The sequence below is a fragment of the Raphanus sativus genome, unplaced genomic scaffold (assembly GCF_000801105.2).
Source record: "Raphanus sativus cultivar WK10039 unplaced genomic scaffold, ASM80110v3 Scaffold2380, whole genome shotgun sequence".
Classification (NCBI taxonomy): domain Eukaryota; kingdom Viridiplantae; phylum Streptophyta; class Magnoliopsida; order Brassicales; family Brassicaceae; genus Raphanus; species Raphanus sativus.
In genome coordinates, this window is record NW_026617688.1 from 1 (window position 1) to 14,170 (window position 14,170).

The following is a 14,170-nucleotide window of genomic DNA, read 5'->3' on the forward strand; positions in this document are numbered from 1 at the left end:
AGATAGAAACGGTTTGGTCGGTTTTTGAGTTGATGGTTCTGCTGCATTTGTGCTCGATGGCTGGATTTCAGACAGTACAGCAGAGGCAAACTGAGTTGTAAGATTAGGGAAAGATCGAATGGGATAAATTTGTAGATTGATTTATTGAATTTGTAATGTAACATTGCACATATGGAGTAGAATTTATTTAAAAGACGTTGAACAGTAATCAACAAAGAAGCGGTTAACCAGAAGAAGAAAAAAAAACAGAGAAGTGTGTGAGTAGTTGTGTCTGTTAATTTGAATGTTTGACTGATCATTTGCTGTTGATCAAAACAAAAAAAAAAGACTGATCATTTGCTTATGTGTGTTATTTTGTATATTGCTCATAATTTACATTACTATAAAAACATTCCGGACCCGTTCCAAAAATTAGCCAAATCTTTATATGCTAATTATTTTAAAATTATATAATACATTTAAAAATGTTGACGTGATGGAGAAAAGTATGGTGACGCTTAGGAGGCAAGCAATTATCTGCCGATGAGTAACATCATGTTTCACATCAGACACACTAACTTAACAGAAACTTTCCTTCACTTTCCCGCAAAATCTTCTTCATGCCCAACTAAACAATGTCTGTTTTAGCTAGCCGTCAGCTTTCTTAGGGAAAAGAAAAAACTGGTGAACGATAGAAACTTCTCAACTTCCGATTTTTTCACCAATCCACCAAACTTTTTTAATTAAAAAAAAAACTGTTTTCCCCACTCTCTTAAAAACACACCCATGACTCTCAATCTCTCTTACACAGCCAAAAGCTCAGTCCCTAATTAGGGTTTTCCTTTATCTCTCTCTCTCAAGGGAACACAAAGATATGATGGAGTCTAAGTCTCCGGTCTGCAACACTTGCGGCGAGGAGATTGGTGTGAAAGCAAACGGAGAGTTCTTCGTTGCTTGCCATGAGTGTAGTTTCCCGATCTGCAAAGCTTGTCTTGAATATGAATTTAAAGAAGGTCGAAGAATCTGCTTGCGTTGCGGCAATCCTTACGATGGTATTTATCCCATTTCTTCAAATGTTTTTTTTCCTAAATTTTGCTTCTTCTTTTTTGTTTTAACGTGTTTTATAATTTGTGGTTCTTTATTTGTTTCATCATCAGAGAATGTGCTTGATGACGTTGAGACAAAGATATCTAAACACCAATCCACCATTGCAACGCACATCAATAACACTCCTCAGGTGTGTACTATATGATTAGTTGCTTCTTGATTTTCAAAACAGATTTGATTACATTTTCTTGATCTGTCTTTATAGGATTCTGGAATTCATGCTAGACATGTAAGTACAGTCTCCACAATAGACAGTGGTAAGAACTAATATCCAAAAAAAAAAAAAATTTTGATGAGTTTAAATAGTTTTAAAACTAACCAATGGGATTATAATTTGTTGTTGAAGAACTTAATGATGAATACGGAAACCCTATATGGAAGAACAGAGTTGATAGCTGGAAAGACAAGAAGAGCAAGAAAAATAAGAAGAAACATGCAAAGGCAACAAAAGCTGAAGACCCTGATGCTCAGGTTCCTCCCCAACAGCACATGGAAGATATATCACTGTAAGCACATTCTCACTCACGGAACAACATAGTCTTTTTAATTTGTACATCCACCAGAAAGTTTGAGACACTGACTGGTCTGTGCCGTTTCTCAGGAACGAAGAGGCTGCTTCTGCTACAGACGTGCTTTCCGTTGTGATTCCTATTCCAAGGACCAAGATAACTTCGTACAGAATCGTTATCATCATGCGATTGACCATCTTGGCTCTGTTTTTCCACTACCGTATCACACATCCTGTGGACAGTGCTTACGGTCTATGGCTAACATCTGTGATATGTGAGATCTGGTTTGCTTTCTCATGGGTTTTGGATCAGTTTCCTAAATGGTCTCCTATCAACAGAGAAACCTACATCGACCGTTTATCCGCAAGGTAACAATTTTTTCACACTTACTTAACCTACACGGTAGGTCAAAATATGTTTTTTTTTTGCTAAAACGTTTTAAATATCTTCAATATCTTGTATGATCAAAACATTGTGCAGGTTTGAAAGAGAAGGCGAGACATCACAGCTTGCAGCTGTAGATTTCTTTGTCAGTACAGTAGATCCATTGAAGGAGCCTCCTCTGATCACTGCAAACACCGTTCTTTCGATCCTGGCCCTTGATTATCCGGTGGATAAGGTCTCTTGCTATGTATCTGATGATGGTGCTGCCATGCTTTCGTTTGAGTCTTTGGTTGAGACAGCAGATTTTGCTAGGAAATGGGTACCTTTCTGCAAGAAGTACTCCATCGAGCCACGAGCTCCGGAGTTCTACTTTTCGCTTAAAATCGATTACTTGAGGGACAAGGTTCAGCCTTCTTTTGTCAAAGAACGTAGAGCCATGAAAGTAAGTAAAACAAAGGGGTTTAAGATCCTAAGTTAAGTTACATAACATTGAAATTGATAACATAACTTTGATTTCTATATAGAGAGATTATGAAGAGTTCAAGATCAGAATGAATGCTTTAGTGGCCAAGGCTCAAAAGACACCAGAAGAAGGGTGGACTATGCAAGATGGAACCTCTTGGCCTGGAAACAATACTCGTGACCATCCCGGAATGATTCAGGTTTTATATCAAAGACTCTTTAACATTATACTTTTTAGATTCTTCTTCTGAATCTTTGATCTTCTCTTGTAGGTTTTTCTTGGATATAGCGGTGCGCGTGACGTTGAAGGAAACGAACTTCCAAGATTGGTATACGTATCTAGAGAGAAGAGACCTGGATACCAGCATCACAAGAAAGCTGGAGCAGAAAACGCATTGGTAAGAAACTTCAACTTATTGGCATAATCCAAGAAAACTTGCCACACAATCCTAATGAGTTTGTTTCTTCGTAGGTGAGGGTTTCTGCGGTTCTAACGAATGCTCCCTTCATTCTCAATCTTGATTGTGATCACTACGTCAACAACAGTAAAGCCGTCCGTGAAGCGATGTGCTTCTTAATGGATCCTGTTGTTGGTCAAGACGTTTGCTACGTTCAGTTCCCACAGAGGTTTGATGGAATCGACAAGAGTGATCGATACGCTAACCGAAACATAGTTTTCTTCGATGTAAAGTTACCTAAAATTTATTAATCATAAATTCAAGAAAATCTTGATCATTCCTCTCATATCTCGTGGCTTTGGTTTCAGGTTAATATGAGAGGGCTTGATGGGATTCAAGGTCCGGTCTATGTCGGAACCGGTTGTGTCTTTAGAAGACAAGCGCTTTATGGTTATAGTCCACCTTCTAAACCAAAGATGTTACCGCAATCTTCTTCCTCGTCTTGCTGCTGCTGTCCAAGCAAGAAAAAACAAACACAAGATCCTTCAGAGATTTACAAAGACGCAAAGCGAGAAGAACTTGATGCTGCCATCTTTAACCTAGGAGACCTAGACAACTACGATGAGTACGAGAGATCTATGCTCATTTCACAGACAAGCTTTGAGAAAACGTTTGGTCTCTCTGCTGTTTTCATCGAGTCTACTCTTATGGAGAACGGTGGTGTTCCTGACTCTGTGAACCCCTCAACGCTCATCAAAGAAGCTATCCACGTCATTAGTTGCGGATACGAAGAGAAAACTGAATGGGGAAAAGAAGTAACTCTTCTTAGCTTTACTATCAATATTTAAAACTATACTATATATGGTAATATATCGCAATAATCTTTTAACTCTGTTTTTGTAGATTGGATGGATTTATGGATCAATCACGGAAGACATTTTGACGGGTTTCAAGATGCATTGCCGTGGATGGAGGTCGATTTACTGTATGCCATTAAGACCAGCTTTTAAAGGGTCTGCTCCTATCAATCTATCAGATAGGCTTCACCAGGTTCTGCGTTGGGCTCTTGGCTCGGTTGAGATCTTCCTTAGCAGGCATTGTCCTCTCTGGTATGGTTGCAGTGGAGGCCGCCTCAAGTGGCTTCAGAGAATGGCTTATATAAACACCATTGTCTATCCCTTCACGTCCTTGCCCCTTGTGGCTTACTGTACTCTTCCCGCCATTTGTCTTCTCACAGGAAAATTCATCATCCCAACGGTAACTTGTCAAACAAGTAATTTAGGACATGTGTATATAGTGTATTCTACTGATCTTGTTTTTTTTATTGCAGCTATCAAACCTAGCAAGCATGTTGTTTCTTGGTCTCTTCATATCAATCATCTTAACAAGCGTCCTTGAGCTCAGATGGAGTGGAGTGAGCATTGAAGACTTATGGAGAAACGAGCAGTTTTGGGTGATTGGTGGTGTCTCAGCTCATCTGTTTGCTGTCTTCCAAGGTTTCCTCAAAATGCTCGCTGGTCTTGACACAAACTTCACAGTCACATCGAAAACCGCAGAAGATTTGGAGTTCGGTGAGCTGTACATTGTCAAATGGACAACTCTCTTGATCCCACCTACATCACTTCTCATAATTAACTTGGTTGGAGTCGTTGCTGGATTCTCTGATGCTTTAAACAAAGGCTATGAAGCTTGGGGACCTTTGTTTGGGAAGATATTCTTCGCCTTTTGGGTCGTTCTTCATCTTTATCCTTTCCTTAAAGGTCTTATGGGAAGACAGAACAGAACACCCACCATTGTTATTCTCTGGTCTATCTTGCTTGCTTCTGTGTTTTCTCTTGTTTGGGTTCGTATCAATCCTTTTGTCTCTAAGACTGATACGACTTCCCTTTCGCAGAACTGCCTTTTGATCGATTGCTAAGAGATGATGTTATGTAATCCTTCCAAGGATTTATGATCTGTTCTTTTTGTTGTTGTTTTGTACTTTCCTTTCTTGTGACAGAAGTTTTCTCATATGGTTGCTTGTTCCAAAATTGAGTGTGTTCTTGTTGCACAAGTTAGGTTTTAATGTTTCTGTTACTTCAACATGTTAATCTAATCTTCACATTCATCTTAGTTTGGTCACAAATCTTCACCTTTTCAATATCTAACATAATAATTTTTTACTATATAATTAGACTTATCAAAATTTTGCAAACATTGACACAAACACATAACATTACAATAAGACACTGGTAAAAAGATTTTTTGTTGTTCTATTCAGTTGAAACAAAACCCTGAGAGTTTAATTATTTTTTCTTAGTTGGTGGAATATATCCCCAAACAAACAAAACTGAAATTAAAAAGAAAAAACAATACAAATCAGAATCCATGAGCAAAAGCATCAATGTCAGGCTGAGGAAATTCACCAAGTAATGAGTCAATGCTACATCCTTCCTCAAGCAGGTTCTCATTGAATCCAAAGTCATCAATAAACACACATTCAGGCACAATCCTATCTTGTCCACAAAGTACAACTTCCTTATTCTTCTTCTTTTCCTCAACCCCTCTAATATCCTTCTTCTTGTTACTCTCTCTGCGTCTACCTCTTGCAGGAACCGAGGAAGAAGACAAAGCTCCCAAATCCAGGCTCTTTATGTAATCCTGCAACAGAAAAGATCTTGGATACTTAGATCTGCACTTTCTCTTAGAGAATTGTCTTCGCTTTGTCGCGTTCCAATGGTTCTTGATTGAATTCTCTGTTCTTCCAGGAAGTTTTTTGGCAATCTCTGCCCATTTGTTTCCAATCTCTTTATGAAATTCTATTAACACTCTGTCTTCTTCTTCACTCCATATTTCTTTCTACAACAAATATATTCACAATCTCTCAAACACTATCTAATCTTTAGTTTCCTTAATCATCACTACATGAAATGTTAGTTCATTACCTTAATGTCAGGTCTCAAATGGTTATACCATCTCTCTCTACATTGCTTCCCAATCCTTCCCGGTAATACTTGCGCTATATGTGACCATTTTCGTAATCCGTATTTCTCCACAAGTTGAATCAGTATCCTATTATCCAAAACAATTACTCTCAACAAATAACCCTCAAAATGGGAAAAAATATCTAATGTTTGTTAGTAATCTTGCATAGTGACTTTATGTGATTCAAGTAGTGTTTCTATTATTCTAGTAAGACTAATATATTATAATGTATGCAATATTGATCTATTATGTTAATAACGAACCTGTCTTCTTCAGAAGTCCATTGTCCTTTGATTAATGTTGTTTTTTCCTTTCCTTTACATAATGATGAAGACGAGGATGAAGACAACTTTCTTGTCAGACTTGGTTTGGTCTTGTTGAGACTCATCGCTTTATACGAGTCATTATCTGCTGAAACACATGAAACTTCATATGGCATCACGAAGTTTATAGGCTTGGTGATCCCTCTAGGAGGGTAATCAAAAGGGATCATCTTCATCATCATCATCGTGTTGTTTTGTTCCATGTCCATAGGACCATGTTCATCGACCATGTTTTCTTGGCAAGAGTAATGCTCGAAAGGAGAAAAATTGACACAAGAAGGACTAGTTTGGATACCAAGCAAAAGATTTGAAGATATAGACCCATGATGATGATCATGATCAAGATGGTGAAAGTCTTGAAGGAAGCTTGCGGGCTTTGATTGGTCAACGACTTTGAATGGAAAATTTTCTTCTTTCAATTGTTCTTGATCACGTATTAAGATGGTTTGGTTTAGAGGAGAAAATCCACTCTCACCGACGTAATTCTCCATATTTTTTGGAAAGAAGAGAAAGAGAAAAACTAACTAATTAGTAAAAAAACAGTGAAGTGTTTTTCTGTGTTGCTTTGTTCTTTCTTGTATTTGTATGGTAGGAGAAGAAAGAAAGAAAGACATTTAATGTGTGTTTTTACTATACGCATTAATTTGTTAGTAAAAATGTAACGTTTGGAGTTTGTTAGTAGCATTAAATTTATTTAATTTAATTGAATATTTAATCTTTTTGGTTTTTCTTAAATCATGTCTTAGAGCATTTCCGATTTGACTTCATATTTTACATCAACATGAAATAATAAACAAAAATAAAAATTTATTCCATATTTTTATTTTTTGTTCATTATTTTATTTTTCAATCGAGATTAATTACATTGATTTCAAAGTTTAGACTTAGTTCTAGTTTGATTTGTAGAGATACTACAAAATTTCATTCAAGTTCAATTTCCCTTATTTAAGTTTAAGCTGTATAATTTTGAAGTCAATTTTTTTTTATCAGCTCCCAACTTCTTAGATCAAGTGGTAGTCGGTTTTGAGGCGTTCCTAAGAGACGCTCTGTCCGGCTGGGTCTGATCTATATGGGAAAAAAGAACACCGCTGTTTCTCGCCTCCTTGGCGAAAGAGTCTGCACGCACATTCCTAGTCCTGGGTATATGGGCGATGCTGAATTTCTGGAAGCCGGCTCGTAGAAGACGGAACGAGGCTAATTCGGAGGCAAAGGCCGGCCAATCAGTCGGGTTGGCAATCATATCCACCAAGTCGGAGCAGTCCGTCCCCATATGGATCACGGTACATTGTACTTCTCGTAGACAAAATAAAATATCTTGAATTCAATTTAAATATATTGGAAATCAAATAAAGAAAATGTGTGATTGAAAGAAAAAAAAAGAACTCTTTTGTTGACGTTACATATTAGGTGGTGTTAAATTTGGGGTAAACATAGTTGAATGTTTGTCAAAACGCTGATAGGAATTTAATCTACCTTTTAATGTGTTAACAATTCATCTTAAATATATTTAGTTGAGTTAGTTAATTTCTCACGTAATGTAGTCAACAACAAATGTAATAACCATTTTGATGCTAACGGACTACGGAGTGTTTTGACCATTTAGCTATAAGGTGGGTCTATAGTCTAATTAATGGATTCAAGAATAGAAATATCTTCGTTTAATGTTGTGAAGCAGAAAAATAGAATATGTTCTATGCTAGATGTGTTCCAAAAATATTACATACTCTACGCCAGATTTTCTGCATTTGTAATTTCTTTCTTACATAAGAGGTTCATCATTTATTGTTTGATACAACTTACTTGATGGGATTAAAACTCATGGGCTCATAGACCACGTGGTTGCGTCGAGCGCAAGTTACGCACTGGTATCTTCTGTCTTCACCAAAACGGAAAACAAATGCCTGAACTGGCCGGAAACTATATGGACGTAATCACGCAACACCATAAGATAATTTATACATAAAAGCATAGCTTATATCAAAAATAGATAAGCGATATGGCTTGACGTTGAACCGCTGAGTAAACTATTCTTGATGTTATTGAGAAAGAGGGAAGAGGCGTAAAACAGAGATAAGAGACATGGCTTGGAGTAGTTTAAAGCATAGAGATTGTTTGAAATTGATAACGATAACCTCCAAAAATTGGTTCATGCTGGATACGTAGATTCTAAACCAACTGAAGTACAAAAAAAAAAACAAGAGATCCCAACAGCGATGGTCTGAGACAGAGGCTAACACCACAAAACAAAACAAAATAGAAACAAACTTGTTCAACCAGTGATGTTCTGAGACTTGTTGAGGATAACTCCTTCGTACTTAACTTGGAACCACTTCATAGCATCATCCTTTGTAACTCTATGCTGAATCCCAACGCGAGTCTTGCACCTACGGCGACGAGCAACACGGTACCCAGGACGTTCGAGAACAACGTAGAAGTCCATTCCATAGATACCGGTGGAAGGATCGTACCTAAGAACAAAAAAAAAACGCAGAATCATGAGAAAACTAAACAAAGAGTGTTCTTAGCAAATCAGCTACACACTTACTTGATTCCAAGATCAATGTGCTCCTGGATACCGAACCCAAAGCAGCCAGTGTCACTGAAGTTCCTCCTCAACAGCTCGTACTCCTTGACTTTCAAGCCGCTCTCGAGAAGCTGCATCGCCTTGTCTCCTCTCACGGTGACGTAGCAAGCAATCTTCTCGTTACGCCTGATTCCGAAAGACCTCACAGTGTACCTCGCTGTTCACAATCAACACCACACGCTAAAACTCAACTCCAGATTCTCAAAATTACAGACACAAAAATAAGATGAAAATGCTCAAGACATACCCTTGGAGAAGACAGGGGTTTGACCACTGAGCTGTTCCAACACCTAAAACAATTACACCAAAAACCCTCGTTCAGACAAAAACAAGGGTAACTAACTAAGTCCAGTGCTTTAACAGCCCATTTCAATGATGCTAAACCGTAAAGTATTGATTTTTTTTAAAACACTAACGAACCTTGGAGGCACGGGTGAGACGATCACCGCTCTCACCAACAGAGATGTTAAGAACGAGCTTCTGAACCTTGATGTCCCTCATAGGGTTCGACAGCTTCTTCTCTGACGCCTGCCATCACACACAGTACAAGCAAAGTTAAAATCCTAAGAAAAAAAAATGAAATCTTTGCGAATGGAAACATAAGCAAGAAGTTGAATTAGAGGATACGAAAGTTTGAGCAAAGGTACCATCTTTGGGGTTAATGGATTCAACAACGAGGGAGGTGAGCAGAGAAGAGTGGCAGTGACGGCTGCGAAGTCTGGTAGTTATATGAGAGATACTTTAGGGTTTGTTCTATATGCAATGACGATTGTACCCTGCTACGTCAACGATATTAAAAAATATAAAAAATCTCCGTTGCCGGGACTCGAACCCGGGTCTCTCGGGTGAGAGCCGAGTATCCTGACCAGCTAGACTACAACGGATTGTTGTTCACATTATAGTCGTATCTTTTGTTTACAGAACTTGTTACAGTTAAATATAAGCCATAATTGAAGAGTGAAACCTCTTTCAATGCAGAAAGAGGGGGAAAAAAAGTCTTGAGATTTGCCTTTAGTAACCCATAAATACAACATTTCATAAATCAGTAATGCTGAATAGTCCATCATATGAATTTATAAACCATGATTTAAAGGTTACAAAAATCATAGAACTTCTCTTGATGCAGAAAAGAGAAAAAAGTATTGAGACTAGCCTTTGTAAGAAAGAGAGTCATAAGCAAACCATTTCACAAAAATTGGTAGTAGCAACAAAAATTCAACAGTAGAAAAGAAAAGAAACAAAAACAGAGAAAGCCTTCCTCTTCTTGTAAGACTTTTGATCTCTTTGACTAAGATTCTTTCACCTTCTGCTCAAACTTTACTATATAAGAAAACTCTGAACTAAACTCATTTACAGATGCAGAAAGAATGAAGCAAAATAGGATAATTCTATTTTTTTTTACCAAACTTAGAAAGGAGAAAGAAGAAGAAGATACAAAACTGAATTGGCTGTTCTTGCAGATTTGGGGAAGTCAGGCTGTACAAGCTTTTCTTTTCACCATCAAAACTTCGAACTGTGTCCTGCCTTCAACTACCTTCTGCCTCTGAGTAGTGGTACATTCATATATAAAAACTTCTTCTCTATTGTTCCTTTTCAAGTTCCGGACTGATTCAAGAAACTTAGACCCAATTGTCTCTTGATATGGTCTGGAATCAACTTGTTGACCAGCTCAGGTGATGCTCCAGCTACCTCTTGCTTGAAGTTGAAGAGAGGCGGGAAAGGCCGTCCATTTGGTAAACGAGCATTTGGTTCTCTCAGTTCATCAAAGAAAGGATGCGCACAAGCTTCAAGCTGAAATAAACAAATATTATTTAACGTTTCTGTTGGCTTCTTAAGTAATGGAAGAAAACTTCAAGAGAGAGAGCCAATGCTCACCGCGGTGCATCTAAGACTAGGAGAGTACTGAAGCAGCCTCGATGCAAAATCAATCGCTTCTGGAGGCATTCTTTTGTGGAAAATCTAAAAAAATGTAAGTTAATGGTTATGTTGATGTCTGAAGTGGAAACTAAGACAAGAATGGAACAGAACCTTGTGCCAAGGATGTGCTTTTATCTGTGGGAACCTAAAGTCTGTGTAATGTGGATTCATACAACGGATCTCTTCTCGAGTTGGTGTACCAAGAACCTGTTTCCAAGCAGCCATATATACAATGAAGATTTGTAGCTTAGCAGAAAATATAATTTGTCAAGAGTGATTCTTACTTTGATGATTTCAACGAGCTGATCAACAGCATTCTCTCCAGGGAATAATGGCTGCATTCATAAGAATATAGTAATCATTAGAACTGAGTCCTAACGTGAATACACAGGAAACTGATGAATGTGATCATTAGTGAGGATTTTGGGTTTTACCTGACCAAGAAGAAGCTCAGCAAGGACACAACCAGCAGACCAGATATCAATGGAAGTTGTGTACTCGGTGGCACCAAATATGAGTTCAGGTGCACGGTAAAATCTTGAACATATGTAAGAAATGTTGGCTTCACCTTTAACCTGACGCCACAAAGTAAAAACGATAATTAAGATCACACACACAAAACAACAACAACGCCACAAAGTTAAAAAGAGTTTTATATATCTCTTACGAGCTGTTTAGCACTGCCAAAGTCACAGATCTTGACTTGATGTGTAAGAGGATCAACCTGTAGACAAAGAGACAAATTAGCAAACACAAGAGTTGAATCTTGAATGTTATAACTGCATACCAGAAGATTTTGAGGCTTAAGATCTCTGTGACAAACTCCAGCAACATTGTGAATGTAGGCAAGTCCCCGGAAGATCTAACACAACAAGAAAATGTATCAGAACAAGAACATTTAAAACAGAAGATGTGAATTGTTGTGTACCTGGTACACGTAGAGTTTAACGTAGACAAGAGGCATCCTCTGGTTTGCGGTGCTGTAATGTTTCAGAACACGGTACAAGCTCTCGGGGACATACTCCATAACAAGATTGAGGAAAAGCTCGTCTTTGCTCGTGGTCGAGAAGAAGCAATGCTTTAAACGAACCACGTTCGGATGGTCCATCACGCGCATCAGCTGAAGCTCTCGGTTCTTGTATCTCCTGTCTTGCAATACTTTCTTGATAGCCACGGTCTCTCCTGTCTCCAAACATTTGGCTTGGAAAACTATCCCGAAGGAGCCTGTGCCCACAACTCGCTCGGCCATGTAACTTATTGTCTGTTTAGGTTCTCCGTTTTTACCACCGATAGTGGTGGAGATAATGTGACCAGTGACTTGATCATGTCCTCCATCAACTACAGCAGCCGGCATCTCCTGTAAGAAACAAGCTTGTAAGGGTCAGCTAAGAGTTAAAAGCACAATCCTTTTTGTCTGAGAATCAAAAGGAATCTCTTTTACTAGTCAAAAAGATTGGTTAAGAAATAGCCGTTACGCAGGGTGAATGAATCTTTATTTTAGTAGGAAAAAAAATATACTTTTGTCACTAGAGAGAGAAGAAAGGTTAAACAAAACAGAAACGCAAGAAGGAATCTATCTAATAAATGTGGATTTAAATTACAGATCGAGATCTATAACCATGGTTCATCTAAATAGAAGCTAGTTTAAGACCAAAAAAAAGAAAAGATGCTTAATTTTTATACATCTCAGAAGGTTACAAGTCAGTTTCTTTTTTTTTACCTCTTCAAGTAAAAGCTAAAGAATAGTGTTAACTCAGAACTCAAAACCTACTTGAGCTCAACCATTTCTAGAGCTCAGAGATGTAACTCAAAAAAAGAACAAGACTTTTGACAAACCCACAAGATAACTAGCTATCCAAATTAAAAGAAAAATATCTTTATAGGAACAGGATTCTCCGACCAAAGCTGTTTATGCAAAGACAACTAGCTGAAGGGTTAAATGTGGAAAACAACAAAAACAGGATCTTGCCTGAAAGACAAGAGAAAAGGAAACGAAGTAGCTTTTACCTTATCGTCAGCCATGGCGTTAGAGGCAGAGAAGAGAAGAGTGATAGAGAGAGAGAGAGAGAGAGAGAGAGAGTACAGATGGGTTTCAATCAGTTTTGTTGGTAATGATCATGGTGGAGAGAGAAAGAACAAAGGCCATGTGAATCCATCCAGCTCCTTTTTTTTATTTTTTTCTCTCTACTTTCCGTTTTCTTCGCCATCTTCTTTCGTGTTTTTAATTAATTAATGAGAAAATTACTCAGATTAACTCTTATTTCTTAGATAATTACTAGTTTAACTCTTTTCCATCGTTGCTTTTGAGATTAAGCATAAAAAGACCAAATAACCACAATAGTTTCAATTTATTACAATGCTGCCATTTTCGATTTATTTCATTAATAAAATAAAAGGGAAAATCGCATAAAAAACCCTCAAAGTGGCAACCACTTACACTTTAAACCTCCAAAGTTTACGACTAGCAACTTAAACCTTCGACTTGGCAATTTTAGTAATTTAAACCTTCGAATTGGCAATTGTTTGCGCTCCGTCATATTCGATAACAGAACAGTTAACCCCGTTAACAGCACAGTTAACTCCGTAAACGGGGTTTAATCAAGTCCGGCGAGAACAAAACGACACCGTTTTGTCTTAACAAAAACGACCTCGTTTTGCTGTTAAAAAACACTTTTAATCTGAAAGAGGGGAAAAGGGAAAATCAAAACTGAAATTAGGGTTCTTGCTGTTCTCTCTATCTCACTCTCACGAAGCTCAAAAGACGAATTGAAGAGAAGAAACAGGTATGTTTCTTGGTTGAATTTATATAACAGAACTGAGTTTTGGGTATGGATAATTATTCATTGTTGTATAGATGGCTCAAAGTGCAAGCTCATCTTCGATTGTGTACAAGAATGAAGATGGGATCTTGTGTAAGTGCAACGGGTTAGCAAGGATTGAACAAGCCTGGACTGAAGACAATCCTGGACGCCGGTTCTATACTTGTAAAAGTCGCATCAGAAAAGAAGCTTGTGGTTTTTTTCGTTGGTACGACGTTGAGAAGCCGCATGGATGGCAACATCTGGCTTTGTGTGAGGCAAGGGATACCATGAAAGGGCAGAAAGAGGAGATTAAGTACTTAAGAGATGTTGTTAAGGCACTTTCTCATGAGAAAGAAAGTGATCATCCGAGCTCAACTGATGAGGACCTGAAGCTAAGCCGTGAAGAATGTGAGTCTCTAAGGCGTGAAGTGGAGATACTGAACGAGAGGAGCAGGGTGTATCGGAATGTCCTGATAACTTCAACTGTCGGGTTTGTTGTGGTTCTTGGAGTGATTGTGTCGATGGGGAAGTAGTGTTATGAGGAAGATGTCGATGGGGGAGTTTTTTTTAATGAAGATTTCGATCGGGGAGTAGTATTTTGTTTGCGGATGTGTCTTTGTTTCTTTGTTTGATCGTACAACTAGACTTTGATTTGTTGTCTTTATTTCTCTCTACTAATGTTATGTTAAGCTACATTTGTGTTTGGTTTTATTTTATGAAATGGTCTTATGAATTGTTATCA

General features: G+C 37.9%; 5 protein-coding genes and 1 non-coding gene across 9 annotated transcripts; 2 read left to right on the top strand and 4 right to left on the bottom strand.

Annotated features, from left to right (window-relative positions):
- The first annotated feature begins 798 nt into the window (after window positions 1-798).
- LOC130505561 (cellulose synthase A catalytic subunit 8 [UDP-forming]) lies at window positions 799-4,951 on the top strand. Its single transcript, XM_057000165.1, has 12 exons — window positions 799-1,031; window positions 1,137-1,216; window positions 1,292-1,343; window positions 1,433-1,592; window positions 1,688-1,963; window positions 2,076-2,421; window positions 2,504-2,641; window positions 2,714-2,839; window positions 2,914-3,126; window positions 3,208-3,654; window positions 3,743-4,096; window positions 4,170-4,951. Exons 1-12 carry the CDS (start codon window positions 854-856, stop codon window positions 4,755-4,757), a joined length of 2,958 nt encoding a protein of 985 aa, XP_056856145.1. The 5' UTR covers window positions 799-853; the 3' UTR covers window positions 4,758-4,951.
- A 246-nt stretch (window positions 4,952-5,197) lies between these two features.
- Window positions 5,198-6,617, bottom strand: LOC108850124 (transcription factor MYB98-like). The gene is made up of 3 exons (XM_018623702.1): window positions 6,067-6,617; window positions 5,764-5,890; window positions 5,198-5,677 (listed from the first exon to the last, which is right to left on the bottom strand). Exons 1-3 carry the CDS (start codon window positions 6,615-6,617, stop codon window positions 5,198-5,200), a joined length of 1,158 nt encoding a protein of 385 aa, XP_018479204.1.
- Window positions 6,618-8,216: 1,599 nt separating this feature from the next.
- On the bottom strand, window positions 8,217-9,465 carry LOC108854180 (60S ribosomal protein L11-2). Its single transcript, XM_018627690.2, has 5 exons — window positions 9,358-9,465; window positions 9,131-9,238; window positions 8,958-9,000; window positions 8,672-8,867; window positions 8,217-8,594 (listed from the first exon to the last, which is right to left on the bottom strand). Exons 1-5 carry the CDS (start codon window positions 9,358-9,360, stop codon window positions 8,396-8,398), a joined length of 549 nt encoding a protein of 182 aa, XP_018483192.1. The 5' UTR covers window positions 9,361-9,465; the 3' UTR covers window positions 8,217-8,395.
- Window positions 9,466-9,521: 56 nt separating this feature from the next.
- Window positions 9,522-9,594, bottom strand: TRNAE-CUC (transfer RNA glutamic acid (anticodon CUC)). Its single transcript has one exon. It is a non-coding gene; the product is annotated as a tRNA-Glu (tRNA).
- A 281-nt stretch (window positions 9,595-9,875) lies between these two features.
- LOC108854179 (shaggy-related protein kinase eta) lies at window positions 9,876-12,831 on the bottom strand. Of its 4 annotated transcripts, none has more exons than XM_018627688.2 (9): window positions 12,635-12,828; window positions 11,556-11,984; window positions 11,415-11,489; window positions 11,295-11,351; window positions 11,062-11,202; window positions 10,912-10,962; window positions 10,739-10,834; window positions 10,586-10,669; window positions 9,876-10,501 (listed from the first exon to the last, which is right to left on the bottom strand). In XM_018627688.2, exons 1-9 carry the CDS (start codon window positions 12,647-12,649, stop codon window positions 10,304-10,306), a joined length of 1,146 nt encoding a protein of 381 aa, XP_018483190.2. In that variant the 5' UTR covers window positions 12,650-12,828; the 3' UTR covers window positions 9,876-10,303. The 4 variants fall into 4 exon arrangements, with proteins under 4 accessions (XP_018483190.2, XP_056856147.1, XP_056856146.1 ...); XM_057000167.1 differs by lacking the exon at window positions 12,635-12,828 and adding an exon at window positions 12,399-12,491; XM_057000168.1 differs by having other exon boundaries at window positions 10,361-10,501; window positions 10,586-10,655.
- A 650-nt stretch (window positions 12,832-13,481) lies between these two features.
- Window positions 13,482-13,961, top strand: LOC108850125 (uncharacterized). The gene has a single exon (XM_018623703.2). The coding sequence runs from the start codon at window positions 13,482-13,484 to the stop codon at window positions 13,959-13,961; it is 480 nt and encodes a 159-aa protein (XP_018479205.2).
- Window positions 13,962-14,170: the final 209 nt, after the last annotated feature.